Source organism: Nanorana parkeri, unplaced genomic scaffold (genome assembly GCF_000935625.1).
Source record: "Nanorana parkeri isolate BGI_ZX_2015 unplaced genomic scaffold, ASM93562v1 scaffold228, whole genome shotgun sequence".
In the NCBI taxonomy this organism is placed as follows: Eukaryota; Metazoa; Chordata; class Amphibia; order Anura; family Dicroglossidae; genus Nanorana; species Nanorana parkeri.
In genome coordinates this window covers 1,512,111-1,533,774 of record NW_017306496.1, presented here as the reverse complement: position 1 = coordinate 1,533,774, position 21,664 = coordinate 1,512,111, and the positions used below count along the sequence as shown (strand labels likewise).

The 21,664-nt window shown below is 41.5% G+C and overlaps 1 protein-coding gene across 1 annotated transcript in view; it reads left to right on the top strand.

Annotated features, from left to right (window-relative positions):
• CALCOCO1 (calcium binding and coiled-coil domain 1) overlaps positions 1 to 20,235 on the top strand; it is a 59,740-nt gene extending 39,505 nt beyond the window's left edge. The window contains exon 13 of the mRNA XM_018556210.1: positions 19,981 to 20,235. Within this exon, the coding sequence (XP_018411712.1) occupies positions 19,981 to 19,986 (6 nt within the window). The 3' untranslated portion in view covers positions 19,987 to 20,235. The remainder of the gene's footprint in view (positions 1 to 19,980) is intronic.
• Positions 20,236 to 21,664: the final 1,429 nt, after the last annotated feature.

Below are 21,664 nucleotides of genomic sequence, written 5' to 3'. Positions count from 1 at the left end.
TATATATATATATAAAAATAATTTTTTTATTGTTTTTTTTTACACTTTACACTATTTTTTGCACTTTTAATGTATTTATTTTTAATTATATCAAGCAGTCATTCTTCTGAATTCTTCTATGACTGCTCGATAATTTGATTACATTTTTGTTTATTATTAGGCTGCTCCAAACTTAGTAACAGTTAATAATAACCTTAGTGACACTGACTCTAACATGCTGATCCCGCAGCATGTCAGGTTCAGATGTCACTAAAGACTTCTGATCGTTGCCACACCTATCAGAAGTCTGAAACTATGTTTTAGCATAGAAACATTTTGCTAAATATTTCTATGCTGAAACATTTAGCAAAAAGCCGGTACACATCAGGATTTCCTAATCCCAGTCTGTACGGCTGCTTAACAGTGATATGAAGTGCGGTTCACACAGCACTCCTATCATTGTCAAACACCTGACCACTGAAAGCGATTGGGTGTCTGTAAAAGCTTAATTCTTGAATGCATGCCTCAATACTGAGGTATCTATCAATGAATGGTAACTGCTGATCTCAGCGGTCGCCGGCAATCCAGAGCCCCGAATAGCTGCTCAGTCACTTGGGCACTTAGTGACGGGGGACGTACAGTATACATCTCCCGTCACTAAGGGGTTAAATATAATTAACAAAAGTCTCTGAATTTGAATTTGTCTGTGTATAGGCACATCAGGAGACTGCAAGAGGGAGGGCCAACATTGTGAGTCAAGGCTGTACTACATTGCACGTTTCTAACAGTTTAAACTGGGAGCTTGCTAAAGATGGTGCATACAGAATGAGCAAAATTACAATGCTCCTTCATTGTTGAGAAGTTGAATTTGTGATCAAGCCGAATAGCTAAACTGCAGCCAGGAAAAGTGATGTCACAGACCTGGCTATGCTATCTGGTAGTGGTGTGTAAATTAGAAGACTGTCAGAACAAAATTACAAATTCTTTGTCAGGTAAGACAATTCACATACAGTATATGTATTTCAACTATTTGCCTGCAGTTCAGCTTTAAGGTGCTAATACGCTGGCTACGTTTACCAGCCTTATGACCAATTGTAACATTGCTTGTGACAAATGGGTTATGGTAGGGTTAACGCCTGAGTGATGACACCTACACTAGAATGTTGGAAGTGCTCATTAGGCGGTACAGAGATCTTCCAACGTTTTCTTGCAGCAGTTTACAAACAAAACTGTTGTGGGGGATCCATGAGGGACCATGTTTTGTTCTCCGTGAGAGATCAGCTCATATATCGCCATTCTTTAATTGTGCACCTTCACGGAGGGCAGCCACAGTTTCAGACGTCGTCTAGTTATTGTATCTCACCCTTTGTCTCATATGTGTATTCTCCAGAGAAGCATTTTCCCTGTTAACTTTGACAGCTTAGCGATGCACTTTGTCAGTTTTACCATCACAAACATGATTGCGTCTAAACTTCCGTCCATCACCCACCTACAATTATCACAAAGATAGTATAGCCATGTAGCCCCAGATACATTAAAACTAACAAAGACAAAGACAGTGCAGGGGACGGGACACAACTAGCGGTCATCTAGTCCCTGTGCGTCAAATTAAGCTTTGCAACCATTAATGATAGCTGAAAGTACAGAAAGTTGTGTGTGAAATGTTGGGCTAAGCTCTGTGGACAGCTAACATATTAGTTTTTAATGGTCTGCAGGCTTCCTAATAGGCTATAGTGAAAGTGAACCAGAGCAAATTTAATGTTACCCTAGCCCCTTTGCTGACAGCAATATAATTCTCTAATTATATTCTAGCAGAGTAAGAATAAAAGGATCAATAAAAACAAATACAAGACACTTTAATACCATGTACAGATACTGTATACATGTGTCCACTATTTAGTATTCTATTTGTTTTCTTTGAAGCTAAGAACCTGCTGCAGGCAGGCCAGGTTCATTGGCTGTCATAGACATTATGTTCAACCACCTGGCATTTATGCACCCGCTTATCAGGGGAAGGCGATCAAAAAAGGCTTTCAAACCGGTGCAACAGTCTTCTGCCCTCAACAAGCCTAGGCATTTGCTGGTGCCCATAGATATTTTATGGTCCATTCATAAAATGCAGGCTCAGGTGTGGAGCCTCGGGGTTCCCACTGAGTTTTCGTTGCTGAACACAGGCCAGTCACATGACTTTTGAGAAGCTTTATAAATGCCCCGCAATGTTAATAATGTAGTACTGTATAAATAATGTACAGAAAGCTTAAAGTGGAACTCTAGGCAAACACAATTTGCTTAAAGAAGAATGTTTTTATTAACCCTTGCAGTGGGACTACCCCCGCACTGCAAGGGTTAAGTGCTTATTTGTGTCTACTTGATAAAATAACAAAGATTCACTCACCCAAAGTTCCAAGCCGGCCAGCTGTCATGGTGCTCCCTCCAGCCTGTCCCCTCCGCAGCAGCAGATTGGAATGTCCCTCATGTCTATGCACAGTGTGTAGACGTAATGATTAATTGGACCTTAGACCGCTGCAGAGGAGGGGAGAGACATTCCAGGGACCAGTCTAAGAAGAAGCTCGGTAGTTCGGGTGAGTATATCTTGGGGAAAATTAATGTTAACCCCTGCGGTGCTCGTTTTGGTCTAGGAAGGAAAATAACAAAGTTATACTCACCCGTTCCCCAAAGCCAGGCCGCTGTTACAGCACTCCCTCCTGCCCTTCGTCTCCTCCGCTGCAGCGATGGAATGTGCCTTGGCATTCTCACGTCTAATACACAGTGTATTTGATATGATGACTCACGGACCTTAGCCTGCTGCAATGGAGGGGGAGGGACCAGTCTAACAGCAGGCCGTCTCCGAGGATCAGGTGAGTATAACTATTTTCCTCCCCAGACCAAATGAGCACTTAACCCTTGCAGTACAGGGGTAGTCCCCTTCTTTAAATAACAAACAAGCCTTCATTTTTGCCATCTTAAATCTGCCATCTTCTATCTGTCCCCTTCATTGCAAAGTATTTACTGTTGATCCTGCTAGTCATCCTGTTGTGGCCTCATTTTCTGTGCTGGGCCAACAATATCACGGTCCCATGCTGAATTTTAAGCATTGTCGGCCATCAGATCTGTTGGATGCTTGCCTTTTCCTTTAAAGCTAATGTCTAGTCAAACTTTATTTTTTGTTTTTGATAACATGAGACAGAGGTAAGACTTTTTCTAGGTGTTTGTTGCTGTCAGTGTTCCCCATTGGTGAGATTTACCCTACTTCCTGTACAAATATCTGGCGTCACGGGCATATCCCCAGAACAGACATCATTGCATTAAAAATGCTTGGTTTTTTTGTGGTGTGCAAAAGGGATAAAACCCCTCTCAGGTTATTATTGCTGTTTGTGTTCTTGCTGGGGTGCGTCAGTGTTACAGGAACAGGATGTGAAGAGAATCTACCAAAAAGGAATACAGTCAGGAGTGGTCTGGCCTAGGTTGTACCACTTCCCGTGCTATCTAAATCTAAAAGTAAAGTTTTGGTTGCAGTTGGGCTTTAAGACTGCCTATACTGATATTTCTAAGTGAGGCAGCCCATTCGAGGATTTCTTGGTAGTGTAGAGTAATAGTGAACATGAGTTCTGCATGTGCTTGTTATATCTAAATGTTGGAATCAACACCAGTGCTGTCACATGGAGTCACATGTTCCTCTTTACCCAGAAGCACCAGGTATTTCTTTATCAGTCATTGAGAGACACAGCTCTGAAGGGTTGTGCTGCTGCCTCCAGGAGAAATGGACACTAGGCAAAAAAATGAAAAGCCTGCCACTTTAAGGATATAGCCCCTCCCACCTCACACCTGCCAGTTTAGCTTAGTGTCTTCAGGAGAATGGATGTCTCCTTTTGTTCTGCTTTATTATTTTAGTTTATTTTGTTTCTTTGTTGAAGATTTTACTACCAAGAGTTGCTAGTTGATTCATGCCGAATATTATTAAATCCTGAAAGTCTCTCTACTAGCTGACAAAACTGAGAGATTCCGGCTGGATAAGGTAAATCCTGGAAGTTTCTCTAGCTAGCTGACAAAACTGATAGATTCATGTTGGATGAGTGAAATCCTGGAAGTTTCCCAGTTGTCATGAAGCAGGTTGTTTCTGGTCTCAGTATTTATGCTTCGTCCTGCAGTGGTCTTGTTTTCATAATTTAACGGTCAGGCCAGTATTACATGGGGATTCCTGTTATGTTGGGAACAGGGCTATGGAGTCATGAGTAAAGAAAACAAAAGTGTACCTAATGTTTATAAGGTTGGGTGTTTTCCTCCTTTATATTTTACTTGGGCTATGTGCTTTTAGATTCCTATTTGGCTAAATGCCTTTTTACTTGGAGTTTGAATGATTTTATGTGAATTTCTCACCATCTCTTTGAGAGGCTGGGACTTCGATTTGAGAACGCCTTGTTTGCTTCGCAGGAATGGTTCAGCTATTGGCTTCTTTCAGATCACCAAGATCTGGTATCTCAGGGCTGGGGCAGACCTGGGCGATCCGGGATGTGCATCCCGGGACCGCGCGATTGTGCACAATTGCACACAGCGATTGCTGCGCTGCCTTTTTTTGCGATACACAACGCGCGGCTGTTTTAGCTGCAATCGCCTGGCTGTTGAAAGACAAAGGAATTTTAGATTCTGTTATTCTAACTATGCAGAAGGCTCGTAGATCTTCCACTTGTAGGATTTATCACTGTATGTGGAAGGTTTATTTTCTTTGGTGTGAGTTGTGGCAGTGTAAGCCAATGCCACGGTGGAGGATGGCGACCAGGACTCTCAGCCAAAGGGGCTGAGAGGGCCCAGAAAGTAAAGCAGGTTATAAGGAAGAGCCTGGCTTTTCAGGTTCTTCCAAGTTTTCCTAAATGTAGCTGGGATCTGGAGCTCTGGAGATTTTGGTAGAGCTCTGGGTGGGATGAGATCTCCAGTCCTGGGGCCAGGTGTTACCAATGACCAGTATAGCTGTATCAGGTGGCTAAAAGCAGCCTTATTAGGAGTCTGGACCAGAGTTCAGAGAGGAGTGTTGGAGTTGTGTGGGTGCAGGAAGCACAAAGCCACAGCACACTCAGGTGCGTGTGGGACTTTCAATAGGAAAAAATTGCAGAAAATTCAAAAATGGCTTGGCCAGCTGATTTGAAAAATGTTCCGGAGGGCTTGGCAGCGAAAGGGTTAATAAACTGCATTTGACTTGATTTACCTGGACTACAGTGGAGTGTCCTTGTTACAGAGTCCTTGGGGTTTTCCCAACGTGCTTTTTCTATAGTACAAACTTAGTTTTTCCTTCAACTTGGGGTACATCAACATTTAGCTTTTGGTACGGTAAAGGGTCTGATATCTGCCTTGTCAGTTCTTTTTCAACATCCTCTTGCTTCCAGTTCCTTGATTCATACTTTTTATTAAGGGAGTTCCACGTGTGACTCCTCCTGTTAGGGCTCCTCTTCGTCTGTGGGATTTGAACTAGGTTTTATCTGTTTTTGAAAAACCTCCTTTTGATCCTATCCGAGTCATTTCTTTGTCTTTGTTAATTGCCTTTCTTGTGCCCATGTCACAAGAAGGGTTTCCAAGTTGTCTGTCTTTGTTTTGTGGAGATCCCTATTTGTTCTTTACAGGGACAAGGTGATTTTGGCCTTTCATTTCAATAAAGACATCATTTTACCTTCACTTCGTCCTGCTGCTGTTCATCATAAGGAAATGTCTCTTCATTGTTTGCACATTGCGTGGGCTGTTAGAGTTTATTTGTCAGCCACAGATCCCTTTAGGCGTTTGGATTCTTCATTTGTTCTACCTGAAGGTCCAAGAAAAGGTTGTTCAGCTTCAAGATTCACTATTTCTAAGTGAATTTGTTGAGTTGTGAGATAAGGTTACACCTTTTCCTGTTTTCTGCTCATTCTCCTAGTAGTTAGTATTGCTTGGACATTTTAGAATCAAGCTTCTGTTACTCAAATAACAAGGATGCAACTTGGTCTTCTGTTCACACTTTTGCTAAGTTTTGTAAAGTAGATGCTTCTGCATAAAAGTTCTTCAGGTGGCTGTTTGAGTATTTGAGATGGTTCTTCTAGTTGTTATGGTGCCTGCCCCTCTGTTATGGACTGCTTTTGGAACGTTCCTACCTCTTAGAATTCTTCAGAGCTTAACGTGTTTATAAGCCTTGTATTTGTTTTGGACCCCCCCCCCAAAAAAAAATGCAGCAACTGCTTTAAAGTGTTAGCTGGAGTTAGGTTTTATTTGCTAGCTGTCCAATGTTACTGAAGAACAAACCTTGTTGTCACCCTATTAAAGGAAGTGGAAAAATAACAGATCTACTGGCAGCATCAGCAGGTAATAAAACTGTTACAGGGGTATTCAATAAAACATGAGCTGCTAGTGACTGACTGCATCATACATATAACTTTTAATTGTGCACATTGTTCTACTTTGAACTTTTTTTTCTTTAATTAGGACAAAAAAACAATCACAGCATATCAGTAGAATAAAACATAACTTCATAATTTAACTTAAGCCATTACACATCCATCACTTACGGTAGATGCAAACAAAACATCAAATGCATCAGTTCGGCAATGATCTGTGCTTTTAATATTAGTGTGAAAAAGAAAGTACACCCTCTTTGAGCTCTATGGTTTTAAGCCTGAAGACATGATAAAAAATCATCTGGTCCTTAGAATAAATACAACCTCAGATGAACAACACATGACATATTATACCGTGTCATTATTTATTTTACAAACATAAAGCCAAAGTGGAGAAGCCATGTGGGAAAACGTATGATTCAGTAGCTTGTAGAACCACCTTTAGCAGCAATAACTTAAAGTATTTGTTTTTTATATGACTTTATCAGTCTCTCACATCGTTGTGGAGGAATTTTTGCCCACTCTTCTTTACGACGTTGCTTCAGTTCATTGAGGTTTGCAGGCATATATTTATGCACAGCTCTCTTAACCTCCCTGGCGTTATGATTTTTTCTTTTTTTCATGTCATTTTTCGGTCTTTTTTTTCACATTGTTTTCGTCTCTGTCGGTTTTTTTTTTCATTTTATTTTTAATATTCCGCCGGTTCCGCCCCCCTGCAACAGCTTTTCAGTCTGGTTGAAGTTTGGACTTTGACTTGCCCATTGCAACATCTTAGTTCTTTCTTTTTCAGCAATTCTGTTGTAGATTTGCTGTTGTGATTGGGATCATTGTCCTGTTGCATGACCCGATTTTGGCCAAGCTGCAGTCAGATGGCTTCCCATTTGACTCTAGAGTACTATGGTATGTAAAAGAGTTCATGGTTAACTCAATGAATGCAAGGTGTCCAGGTCCTTTGGCTGCAAAACAACCACCACCCCACAACTACAGTGCTTGATAGTTGGTATGAGGTGTTTGTGCTGATATGCTGTGATTGGTTTTCACCAATTGTAGCGCTTTCGTTCCACATTGGTCTCGTCTCTCCAAAGGACATTGTTCCAGAAGTCTTGTGGCTTGTTCTTTGCAAACCTAAGCCATGCTGCCATGTTCTTTTTAGAGAGAATAGGCTTTCTCCTGGCAACCCTTCCAAATAAACCATACTTGTTCTGCCTTTTTCTAATTGTACTGTCATGAGCGTTAACATCTAAAATAACAGACAGAGGCATGTAGAGTCTGAGTCTTGGGTTTTTTGCAATTTCTCTAAACATTGAACGGTCTGACCTTGGGGTGCATTTGCTGGGACATCCACTCCCGGGAAGATTGGTAACTGTCTTGAACGTTTTATACTTGTGAATAATCTTTTTTACTGTAGAATGATGGACTTTAAATTGTTTGGTAATGGCCTTATAACTCTTCCTAGATTGATGGGCAGCAACAATTGCTTCTCTAAGATCATTGTTGATGTCTTGCCTCCTTGGCATTGTGTTAACACACACCTGAATGCTCCAGACCAGAAAACTGCTAAAACTTTGGCTTTCCACATAGAGGTGTTCACACTTCCTGATGAACAGTTAACCAAGGGCATTCGATTAGCAGCACCTGGCTGCTACTTAGCCTCTTAATTCCTATGGAAGCAGTAAGGGTGTACTTCGTTTTGCACAAATAAACTTTTCCATTTTGGTTTTACGTTTGTAAAGTAAATAATGACACTAGGAAAGCACCAAAATTTCGGCTGCAGAAACAATACGGCCAAAAATGATACTCTGGGCAAAATGCCGATAGTACCAAAATGGCAGAAAATGCGGTGAATCCCTAGCTTCTCTCTTCCCTGCTGGGCGCTGGTCTGTAAGCTTCAGTCTGTGTCTGTTCCGATCCCCGCTGCTCTCCCCCACCTGTGTTGGCAGAGGCAGGGATCAGAGGGACACAGAGCCGATCCAGCTGCCGGCACCCAGCGGGGAGGAGAGAAGCTGTCAGGAGGCTGAGCGGGTCGGTGGAGGAGGAGAGCTCAGCTCCTGTGACAGGCGAAGCAGTAAAGATGGAGAGCAGAGCACCAACACTCAGTGGTCAGTATTGATCGCTGAGTGTTTGTAAATAACTGAGGGCATGGTAAGCTTACTTTAATATCTGTTTAGACCCCCGATATTTCCCCAAATCCCCTAACAGTAAATCAAAAAAAAATTATGAAATAATATATATTTTTTTTTTAGAGAGCTTTATGGAATGGGTTTCCATAGTCGAGCAGCTGCATCCAAGCCTTACATCACCAAGTGCCATGCAAAGAGTCGGATGCAGTGGTGTAATGCACGCCGCAACTGGACTCTAGAGAAGTGGAGACGTGTTCTCTGGAGTGACGAATCACGCTTCTCTGTCTGGCAATCCGATGGACGTGTCTGGGTTTGGCAGTTGCCAGGAGAACGATACTTGCCTGACTGCATTGTGCCAGGTTTAAAGTTTGGTGTAAGCGGGATTATGGTGCGGGGTTGTTTTTCAGGGGTTTGGCTTGGCCCCTTAGTTCCAGTAAAGGGAACTCTAAAGGCATCAGCATACCAAGACATGTTGGACAATTTCATGCTCCCAACTTTGTGGGAATAGTTTGGGGATGGCCCCTTCCTGTTCCAACATGACTGGGCACCAGTGCATAAAGCAAGGTCCATAAAAACATGGATGAGCGAGCTTGGGGTGGAGGAACTTGACTGGCCTGCACAGAGTCCTGACCTCAACCCGATAGAACACCTTTGGGATGAATTGAAGAGGAGACTACAGGCCCGGCCTTCTCGTCTAACATCAGTACCTGACCTCACAAATGCGCTTCTGGAAGAATGGTCAAACATTCCCATAGACACACTCCTAAACCTTGTGGACGCCTTCACAGAAGAGTTGAAGCTTTTATAGCTGCAAAGGGTTGGCCAACTCATTATTGAAACCTATGGACTAAGACTGGGATGCCATTAAAGTTCATGTGTGTGTGTAAAGGCGTCCCAATACTTTTGGCAATATAGTGTATATATCTCCAAAGTAGATATAGAAGCATTCACAGGACTTGCAGCGGAGAAAAGTCACAGCATCAGCTTTTTATTGTCAACATTTCAATGGGCTCAATCCATCTTTATGGACACTTGTCTTGATAAAGATGGACTGAGCTTCATCGAAATGTTGACAATAAAATGCTGATGCTTTGACTCAACTCCACTGCAAGACCTGTGATGGCCTCTATATCTGCTTTGGATTTGTATGGATAGTTTTGTGGCTGTGCCCTTGGGCATTTACCTTTCATATAGAGTGTGGTCACTACCCCTGGGACTATATAGATAGATAGATAAATAAACGTTTTCCTATTAAATGTAATCAAATAAATTAATTGCATTTAGTTATCGGGATATGCTATTTTTTTGCGACAGTACGCTAGTTTGTGTCCTCCTGTTACCCTAAGGAGAACTATGGGGAAAAGCCTTAACCCCATAGTTCTCCTTTAAGTACTGTGGTTTGTCTAGTACAAGCGTGCTATTGGCAGCCTCCAGCTGGAAGCAGAATCATTGATTTGTTCATACTGGCTTTGTTCATGTTTTCTATCACCCATCTGCACTGTAGTTTGTGCACATCATTTTTACAGCACATCATACCATCATATCTTCTTCCTTGGCCGTTTAGATGTCTCCAGTGCTGGGTTTTACAACAGAAAATACCTGTCTAGCATTGTCACAAAAACAATCCTTACAGTACTGCAGGTGCTCAGTGCCTTCCAATCGCCGTCTGCTCAGTGTGCTTCTATACACACCCAATATGCATGAACAAAGACACTATAAATCTGCAGAGTGGGGTTCGTGCTGGAAATACCAGTCGTCAAGGGTCAAATGAAATGTACCTCCATGCCTTGTTAGTTTGCAGCTCCATTAAGCAGGTTATAGCAATTTATGATCGCATACAGCACAGTAGCTGCGGCACATTTCTTAATATATGTCTTTGTAACACTCGCTTGTCTGTCTAAGTGGCAGACGTGGAGAAATGGACTTACTGAGCTCCTACTGGGCCTTATTAATCAGAATGCCTGAGGGAAAAACTGTCTCAGAGCAATAGAAACCATTCGGGTTCATTGTTTGAACTGAAAGCACCATTTTTCTGTGCAGGTTTAAATCTGATCGGTGTCTACGAGGCAGGACAAGCCGAGGGTGGCATAGATGGTCAGATCTCTCTCAGGCAATGACAGATCAGTCCGATCATTGCAGCTTAAGTTGCATTATCACTGGACTTGTCATTTTCTTTTGTAACTCAGAGTGCTCAATAGAAAAAGGAATATCTGGTGATCAGTCATGCAGAGCTTTCTCAAGATGTCAGAACATCTCTATAGACACATGGAAGTGACTATTATTTCTTTAATGCAAAACTTTCTCTCAATTTTGTCTGAATAGTATTTTTTTTTATCAGGGACTGTATCAGCACTTTGAGACTTTCTCTTTAACACTTTGCATGATGCGTTGTCTTTGGCAGCCAGTGTGGTTCATACACATGTATCATCTGTTTAAACTGCTTACTTGTTTGATTACTTTTATTGATTATAGGATTACATTCAGTGCTATGGGAACAAAAGTCTGTTTTACTCATTACTTGTTGTGGATTGTGGAAGTCATTTAAGCCACAGATTGATCACTTGTCTGCTGTAGTAATGCCTTGTTCTGATATGGAATTCCTAAAGTACTTCATAATTTTATGACAACCTTTTTACAGTTCACACCAGAGGGTCTTGCTGTATAATGAGGGATCAGTTATGTCTTAAGAGGTAAAGTGCAGCACCTGTGGAGCGACATAGAACTTCTCATAATGGCAGTCTCAGACAACACAATAGTGATTGTCCAAATACATCAACTGCTATAAAATTTTCAATGGAATGCAAATGGCTCAAAGTCTTCTACATTTTCTCTGATGGCAGTATCTGTTAAACATCAGTCTTCGTCATCAGAGAACTCCGCATGTAATGTATTTAATCTTTGCTACTCACACTGTAGCCACTGGGGGTTCTGGCCTATCAGAGCTTCCTTGTGCTTGCTGAGAGATTGTGGGAGCATATACAAACTGGAGACTCTGACTTAATGATTGCTAACATTTTTACAACCTAACCTAGACAGGATGACTGTGGGAAAATTAGTTTAGTTTTAGTGCATTTGAAAATGACTGAGAATAACAAAAGTAATATATTCTCTGACATCTGGACTCCAGGCAGTTATAAAAGATGCAAGGAATATGCCGATAGGAGTTACAGTTGAGGTGAGCTCACCATTGTGCAGCTCCTCCTTTTACTGCCACAGATAGAGGCGAGGGGGGGAATCCCTGTTGTGAGCGGTGACTGCCAGTCACCGCTATCTGCAAGAAGAAGATGGGGAGTCAACAGCGGTATGTGATCGCTCAGTTCTCGATCAATAGAGCTGAAGTGTGTCAACTTCAGTTTCACACGTCAGCTCTAATTATGGGGATGAGTGCATTTCACTCTCCCTATAATTTTCTTTTAACTTATTTTGTTACTGGTGCCTTGACTTTAGCACGAATCCCTGTCAGCAGCAATCCCTTTGTGGCCAGTAGGGAGCTCTCATTTGAGAAGGTAATGACAGTTGGTGGACCTTATTGTTGGATTCTGGGAGGTCAGACCCCAGCAACAAAATGAAATTAAAGTGCACTTGTGTCAAGATTATAGGCATTAAACAATTTCCATATATATAACAAGCCATGAAAGAGCTTTCACACATCTCTCTAGCTGGTCTGCTGTGCAGTAATTCCTTACCTGTTGTAGGGCTTCTGATTCTGACAGCTTACAAAAACCTGCTGTGTGTTTACATCAAGAGGGCTGTCAAGACCTTATCTCATCTCATTATCTCAAAAAAAGCTAAAATGTCAGTGCCTATGTTGTGAACTTTAAAAATCAATTTCTCCACAATGCCTATAGATAGAGAGGCTTGTTTTTAGTGCTTTTACTTCTTGTTTAGAACATGTAAATATGTTGGTGTGCATAGTCTAGACACAGGTTTACTTTAAATTAGGCCCCAAGAGGAGAGGTTTTTGGCTAATAAAGATTAATGTTTACATTGACTTATTGACTTACAGGTTCATTTTCATTTGTTTTATTACATATGTCAGTACTGTTCATCTAAATTATCTTACATTGTCATACCATACCATAGTTCCTGCTAGCTCAGGTAATTGGTTTTTTTTTTAAATGCTGGAAGGATTCCTAAATGCACAGAATATAACTTGACATTAACATTTATAAATAATATAATGTTGCCTTCCTGTCACGATCTGGATCAGGCTCTGAGTGCAGTAGCTGAAACAGCAGGCAAAGTCATAGTCAAACAAGCCGGGGTCGGTACACAAGCAGACGGTAGTAGTATAGGAGCAGGCAGAAGCGTAGTCAGAGATCAAGCCCAGGTCAGTAGCCAAAGGTATCAGGTATGAAGTGGAAGATGATGAGAGTAGTCAGTGAATCAGCAGCCAAAGGTCGTTACACGGGTAGCAGTATGAGCGGGTTGTATCACAGAAGGAGCAGGAAGCAAGATATTGGCAGGAGCACAAAAATGTGGCAAACAGGAAGTGCAGAGGCATGGCTTAAAGTGACATTAAACCCTCAGATATTTTAACATAAACCAATACTGTAATGTGTGCCTTACTGTAATCCATGGTTGTTTCCCTTCTCTTTGCTGCTCTTCCTTTTAAATCCTCATGTCTTCTCATGCTTGGGAAGAACTTCCCTTTTCAGCTCAGGGCCTCTTCCTGTAGTGCTGGCTCAGGTTTCAAGCCTATACAAACGTATACATAGACACCGTGTATCCATTCCAGAGACAAGGCAGTCTGCTGCAAAACAGAAGTTCTCCCCAAGCATGAGAACAGATACAAATTTAAAAGGAAGAGCAGCAAAGAGAAGGGAAACTTTCATGGATTACAGTAAGTCACACATTACAGTATTGTTTTATGTTAAAAAATCTGAGGGTTTAATGTCACTTTAAATAGGAAGGTTCTCACACTACATTGTAATAGTTACATTTTGCTGATCTTTTGAATCAAGTCTAAGAAAAATCTAACTTGCCAGATCCAGCTTCTTCATAAAATGGAGAATTGTGTCCACTCTTTTCTTCAGGTCCTTCCCCTAGTATAGGCCTACCCTTGTACATGTAAGGGGCAGTTTAAAATGGATCCTATATAACAGAATATCTACAAAAGGATATCTTACTTAACCCAAGAACAAACATGTAATCTATTGCAGCTTTCCAGGTCCTTGATGTGGCTGCATTAGTTTTCTTTTTCAGGCTGCAAGTAAAAAAAAATGTTGACCCTGGAAGAAATGCACTTTCCTTGTCACTTCCTGCATACTGAACACTCTGACAATGGTATCAGCCTTCCAAGCTACCCTCTGAGAACTACACAACCTCCATCTACCTATGTAATTAAGATGAATTGAAGCGGTGTGTTTATAGTACAAATCAAGAAGGCATCCAAGGGTGCCGACACTGATCCTCTATGGATACAGTACAGGAAGTGAGGGTTGTCACCCTAGGACAGGAAGTGTGCTGTTAGCTGGATCTCCAGGAAAGAAAAACAGCAGGCACTTCCAGCAACTAATCTCAGGGAATAAATAAGCCATCATCCAGACAAGGTTCTTTTAAGCGGATTTTTGTTGTTTTCTAACAGAAAAGGCCTGTCTATAAAGTCTCATCTATGACATAAACATCCTTGTTTATGCAGTGATCATTTATGATAAAGAATCCTTCAATTATCATATTTGTATTTCACATCCAACCACTAGCTAATGCCTATGACCAGCTTTACTTTCTGTGGGATTGCCTGACAGAACAGGATGAAAGAAGGTACAGACAGGTGAGGTTAGAAAAACGTGTTCCGTTCTCACTTCAGAATAGGGCAGAGCAGGGTTGCAGCCTGCGCAGCGGTATAAATCCGCCTCTCTCCAGTGGGAGTAAAAGGGACTTTTACAGCCGGAGGCCATAAAGATGGCAGGCGAGGAGGGGGAAAGATGTACAGCATTGTCAGGACGCTTCAGAATCAATTTTCAGCATCATTAGATTCTTTTCTCCTGCAGTCAGACATAGGGAGAAAGACTGAGAGGGAAAAAGAATAGGCGTCCGGGGGAAGAGGAGGAGGAGGCAGCAGCATAATTTGCAAGTGTAATGGATAAAATCAAAATGGAAGTCTTTTCAAGAGTATTGCGAGGAAAGGGGGAGGAGAGGAGCAGGTGAAATAGGAGAGAGAAGGCACCTTGAAAATATTACACATAGCAACACGTGCTGTTTTCTACATATTATTGCTCTTTGCTTTGACTTATCAAGCAGGGCCCAATGAGTATGATACTTTGCGTGCCACAAGCAGCACCTCACAGTATATGAAACATGGACTTAACTTATCTTTGACGTTGAATAATGCTGTTTATAGAACCCCCTTTTATTGGTAAATGCATAGCATTTATACATTTTGCCTGTATAGTTTACCTACAGAGGCCTTTATTTATCAGTGTCACAGTGAAAAACTAGGGCAGCCTTTCTTGCTGCTTAACAACTACATTCGAACCTGCTCTGCAGAATCATAAATGGAGAATGACTATTTGGCTGATATGAGGAAATTCCAGCTATTTGAGACAGTTTTTACCCATAGACTGGACATAGACCGTGCACTATGATTGAACATTCTTCTTTACATCTAGCACCATTTATGAAGTACCGTATGGGACCCTACCTGGCTAGTAGCGATGAACCTGGGCTTGGTGCAAACCCAGTTTGGCAAAGTTTGCCCAAGCCTGCTCATAACTCTGATCGCCACTCCCCCTACCAGCGCTAAAAGTGGCCGCACCTGCGGCGGGGGAATTCCCCTCCCCTTTGTGATGTATTGCTGTGGGGCATGAAATACACTCCTCCGCAACTGATTGAAACGGGAGAAAGAGGGTGGCAGGCTTGGGCGAACTCAGGCGAACTGGGTTCCTACCGAGCCTAGCCTCATCAATACTGGCTAGATATAAAGTGAGTGGGTTGTTTTGGTGGGGGTTCTGCTACAAAGGTTTTTGTAGATACTGTATGAGGTAGATTCAATACAGATTGCACATTCAGACTGCAAGATATATATATGTATATGGCCAGTAGGGATGCACCAATACCATTTTCTCCATACCGAGTACGCATACTGATACTTTTCCTCAAGTACTTACCCATACCAATTACCGATTTATTTATTTTGTTCTTGTGTCATGTGACATTTGTTTCAAAACAATACATACTAATGATTTTAGGACAGAGGTGGAGTGCCAGGGCTTAGTCCCAGCTGCAAACGTTGCACCCTGGTAGTTCTGCCACTGACTTCAAGCTGTAGAGGGACTACAAATCTCAGGAATACATTATACAGCAATTTAGAATAATACCGTCGGTTATGGAGGACTACAAATCTCTGCAGTGAGATAACATGGTGCCATGGCTGGGATGGGGAGGAATGCTCTGCAGTCAGATAACATGGTACTGTGGCTGGGTTGAGGAGGAATGCTCTGCAGTCAGATAACATGGTACCGTGACTGGGATGAGGAGGAATGCCCTGGTAGTCTCAGAATTTGGGAGATATGCGGCCGCTAGCAATGCAAGCAGCTCTGCTAGGTCCCCGAAAGGCTGCCGCAAGGTCCACAGCAAGCGTGTGACCTTACAGCAGCTGAACACATTTAAAAAGGTAAAGGGCCAGTATCGGCTTTTAGTACCGGGGCATTTTCACAAGTATGAAAATGCCCAGTATCAACACCTATACCGATACTGGTATTGGTGCATTCCTGATGGCCAGCATTAGGGCCATGTCAGTAACTAGCCAATGACAAGAGCAATAAGAGACGACTTACCTTTTCTCTATGGAGTTGCTCCCTCACTTGCTGGACTAGCAAGAGGTCTTTCCCTTTCTGCTAGCTGAGGGAACAACTCCATTAATTTAAATGGCTACCTCACCTTGCTGATTCTGACAAGGCCCTAAGGTAATCAAAAGTCCTTCTTAATAAAATGACAATATGTATGGTAGCTCTAGAGGCAATACTGCCACAAACAATACTGCAAGCTAACTTGTGTGTTGACTTTAAAGTGACTTGCTCGCTAACGCTTAAAAGTGCATTTCCACTTTTGCAGCCAAATTGGGATAACACCTATTTCATATTTGTTACATGTTCCCATTAACATTGCAAAAGCTAAAAAAAATAAAAATAAATGTAAAATGCTTCTTTCAGTTTAAATTGCTTATATTTGGGTTAGGGTTTCTAGTTGACTTCTAAAGGTCGACCTGTGACAGTCTCATTGTCACAGGTCGGCTAGAACTATGAGGTGAGTGAAAAGCACTCATGTCATAGTTCTCCTTTAAACTTGCTTCTCCTTCTTTGTAATGTTAGAAGGGTCTGTGAGGGGTTTGTGTTAACCCTGCCTGCATTGTGCTGGCTCATTTCATTATAATTTGTAAAGTAGATTTGAACGCTGCCTGACAAACAAAGGGTTAAACAATTTAAAAAAACAATGAAAAGCCTGGCTCCTGCATTGTATGTTAACAAAGTTAATGAGAAAACAAAATTCAGTCCTAAGCTTTTCTATAAGGAGAGATCACTGTAAAGGCGCTCAGGAAAACTTGGATTCAGCCATTTTTTCCTGCTGCAACAAAACATCTAAAGGGTGAGACAAATATTTGTTTAAGAGGTATTTTTCAGTGTACTGTGTGCATAGGAACACATAACAAACATATAGAGAAGTTTTCTCAACTTGGACTCGAAAAGTGGAAATACACTTTAATGTTCAAATAAAGCTTCTCCTGAAAAACAGAATAAGGAAAATTTGCCAACTGAACACACTTCAGAAACCAATAATGCAGGAAATGTGTCAGTTTGCTGGTACGCCTGCTGTTCTTGATGGTTCCTCCCACTGACCCCTAAATCACTATAGGACACAGTAGTGATATAGGAGCCAGCGGATTGAGCCATTGGGGACTAGCATCCAACACTAAATGGGTAAAGTGCAGCATAAAATGGGCAAAATTTGTATCTGCAAATGCATCCATACAACATTTCTTGGACTGTGACAAATGTCGTGGAATCTTGCCTGGGGATATTTACATTGGTTACAAAGAAAAGGTGCCTGCAAGGATACTTAGGAAATTGCAAGCCATATTTTTCTAGTGTTGTGAAGGTAGCCTGATTTCAGTAAGAATAATTCAAGGAAATTGGCTTGCTGCATTAGTGGCCTACTATGCTATGTCAGGTCTGAGTGAAAACATGGACCCTGGGCAGACAGGTAGTGTTCCCTGTACACATTTCAATGCCTAATTTTGATTTATTTCTGACTATAGTGTATCTTTTGGAGTATAAAGAAAAAACTGCCTTCCTCCCTTATTTTTTTTACATTCACATTGAGGGGTAATTATTTAAAGATCATTATCGTAAGTAAATGGCCTAACCAAGGCATCAGGTTTCTACAGCAGAGCTATGGCATATGTAAAAACAGATGTCCAGTTTGGATTCAAAAAGGAAATCTGATATAATTGTCTTGATGCAGAATATGTGGCATATCAGGGTTTTTCTTTGCTTGTATTGCTTGATATGAAATGGGAGAAAAAACACTCTCTTTTATTTTGTATCATTCGGAATCCTCAGGCTAACTCTGTTTTAGGGCTGCAGCTAACGATTATTTTCATAATTAATTAGTTGTCCGATTATTTTTTCAACTAATCGATTGGTTGCATTAAAAATACTCTCCCTCTCTCTCTCCCTCCCTCTCTCACCCTCCCTCCCCCCTCTTTCTCTCCCTCCCCCTCTCTCTCTCCCTCTCCTTCCCTCCCCCTAACTAAGCGATAATGAGAATAGTTGCCAACTATTCTCATAATCAATTATTATCGCTTCGTTGTTGCAGCCCTACTCTGTTTATCATTTTGTTGGCTATGCTTTGTTTTATTTCTATCTTAAAGTGTTTCTGTAGGTTAGATTAGAATAGAGAATGTCAGGAATTTTGTGTTCCACCCTTTACAGGTGCCTGTGCCTGTGTTGCATTGGAGAGATTTCCCTTTACTTTCTGCCCCGGAGACACAACAGGAAGTGAAAGAAAGTCTCTGGATGGAATTCTCTCAGACTGCTGTAAGTGGCACAAGTGTGCCATTACAGCTATCCATTCACCTCTTGTGACAGAAGTTAATTTATTATTCTCCTTATGATCTTTCAAAGTGAAAGTGGTCATAAGTACTGAAAGACAGAATGGGTCTCCTCAGTGAGGACATAACACATTCCAGATGCAATTTTTGTTTACAGCTGATGCCTGTGTGAACTGTAGGAAGCCATGCGATTTAGTAGAAAGACAATTACACTTTTGCATGGGTTAGAGCTGCTCTGGGACTGTTATCTGTAGTTTCTGAGGGTTCTTTGCTGCAATCAAAAGACAATTCCAATTTACACAATGCTTCAACTTGAACATTGATTAAACTAAGATTGTAACCTGCATGGCCAGCTTTGCAGTCTGCATAGGTCTAATGAAACAGTTTGAATTAATCCAATCACTGTTATATACAGTCCCTTTGAAATGTCTTCAATATATTAGATTCAATGAGAATTAACACATTTTTGGTGCTTGGACAGTTTTATCCAAACTTTGCCAAACAGGCATGGCCAGCATGATGAATTACAGCCCACATGCAATGCTTCAAATTGGCTTGTAGCTAGATTTAGAGCAGTGACGTGCAGTAGGGTCTGTGCTAGGTGAGGCATTCCCCTTGTCCGTCCGAGCCCACCAATGCCCCTCCCCCAACCTGGTCACCGAGCTAAGTGTGGAGGAGAGAGAAAGATGGGGAGGAGCCTCCTTGCCCGTCACTTGCTTGTCACCGGTGAGGCATGAAGATCGTTGTACTCAGTGTTTTGTTTTGTTTTTTAATTGGACAGCTTGGACCAATGGTGCGTTGCCATTGCTCCAAACCATCCACAAAGCTCAAGCCTCTAACACCAAGTAGAGGCTGTTGAAGCTCTAGCCTCACTATGTTAGGTTATACAAAGCAGTGGGGAAGCCCGCTGCTGTGTAACCTAACTTAGCTGTCAAAAGCTAGATGAAGCACCGCCTGTAATTAACAAGCAGCCTTAAGGTTACACAGCGGGGAGGCTTTCCCTGCACTGTAACCTGTTACAAGCCACTCTGAATGGAGAAAAAGCTGTCAGCTTCAGGCTTGAAGCTAACAGCTTTTTTCTCCATAATACTAGGTGAGGCTCTGCCTCCCCTGCCTCCTCTGACCGCAAACCCCTGCCTTAGGGACATTGGGCTGGGCACTATTGTAAGAAAAAAATCTTGAGAATTGTAGTTAGTTCCCTTCAGTCATCAGATACAAACCTACCTTGAAAGATTGGTTCTAACAGTGATGTACTCTAGTTCCTAGTAGGACCAAACTGATGCATCAAGCCATCTGCAAGACAAGCACAATCATGGCAGAAAGATGGAGGGGAGTATTCAGAAGGAGTGAATGCTGCTTAAATTAGTACCCTTATTGTTGATATCACAATTCGTATAAATACAAAACCCCCTATGAGGTTGTATACAAGCTTATGGCCGCCTTTTTTGACATTTTAATTGTTTTTTCTTTCTTGCAGTGGTAACATCTTTAGCTTTGTCATGTTGAAAAGAGAATTGGACTCTGGCAGAGATCTCTCTGTGTTGTAAAGAAGATGAGGAAACGGAAGGAAGCAGGAACAGCAATTCATCTACAGCTCTTGCAGTATCTTCGCATATTAACGGCACTGTAATTCTTACTGTGCCGAGACTCCCTCTGTTATGCAATGCCTAAACTAGAAGTAAGATATCAATGTTAACTTTTTCTATCAAGTGTCCCAAGTCCCACCACATCCACCATCTATTATATCTGTTGCATTTGTTACACGTGGGTATATAGTCCAACAATGTATGGATGTCTCTAGTGCTCAAACTTTCTGGAGATAGAGAACACCTGAATTGTTGATGTACATTGAATATCTGATGGGGGAAATTGTGCCCAACACCCAGCATAACAGAACAAGGGTCAGATATATCCTTTCAGTGTAAAACAAATGTTCTTTTAGCAATAACATTTTAACAGAAACGGATTATATTTAGTATATAACTTGTAGTTAACAGTTGTTTTTTGTTTAATAATATTTATGTTTGTTTCCTTTATTATTCATTTGTTTTGTGAATTACTCTGGGTGCACAGCACTAAGGAACACCAGCATGTAGCCACATGCCCCAGGGTGTTACTGCCTCCACTTTAGCAGCATGCCGAAGGTATACGGCATGCTGGATCCCAAAAACCATTAAAAATGTCCATATGCTTCTAAATGTATCCAATTTTGCATTATAAAAACTAAAAAGCAGGGCTCATATAGCACAAAGCACACATTATTTTACCCTTTCATGTGTGCAGTTTAATAGCTCAGTCTCAAGCAGCAATTATGCTTGGCTGCAAAAAGTTTGTGACTTAGAGGCTTACCACAGTGCAAACAATACATTTATTTATTCATAAACATCAAATGGTGTATATAGGAAAGCACTAAACCCAGGAAGTTGTTTGGACAGTGCACAGAACAAGTAATGGCCATTTTTACGGATTGGACAGTTTTATTACTCCTCTAGCTGCCGGTCATTTACAGGCACTGCTAGTTGTAAGAGGTGATGGACACTGAATGAATGATACAGAGCATAATGTAATCAGTGGATTGGGAGGAAGGGTCCCTACAGCAGGTACACCTCTGTTAAATGCGGTTCTTGGATGCACCACTTTGTGTACTATTTGTTAAAGTAGTACATATATATCATTGTTTTTACTTTAGTATACATTTGGTGTGGAAGAATTTTTGATATCCAGGTCATTTCTTATAACCTGAATCCATATTTTTTCTATAAATAATCAGTGTTTATTGTGGTGTCCTGTTCGCTCTGAACACATTCCCCTGTTTAAATGATATTGTGTGTTATACATGAATAACTCTGGTCATGAGTACCTTCCATGTGCTCTTTGTTTTCTCCCATGCATGTAAAATATTAAGGTTTATCCTTAGGAAACTGTTCTTATAGTTTTCGGTAGAGTGGGGAACAGTAAGCCAACAAATGCAATGGTAATTGAAAGGCAAATCTATGCAAAGTGAGAGAAAATGTGGTGTTCCCACTGTAAGATCTCCCTTGTATTGCTATTTGCTCTTCTGGTGACAACAGTAACATTTGTGATTTTTCTCTGTGGAAGGCAGATCACCGGTACAAATAAGGTGAATGTCCCCAGCAGGCAGTGGAAGAAACTGACAGGGG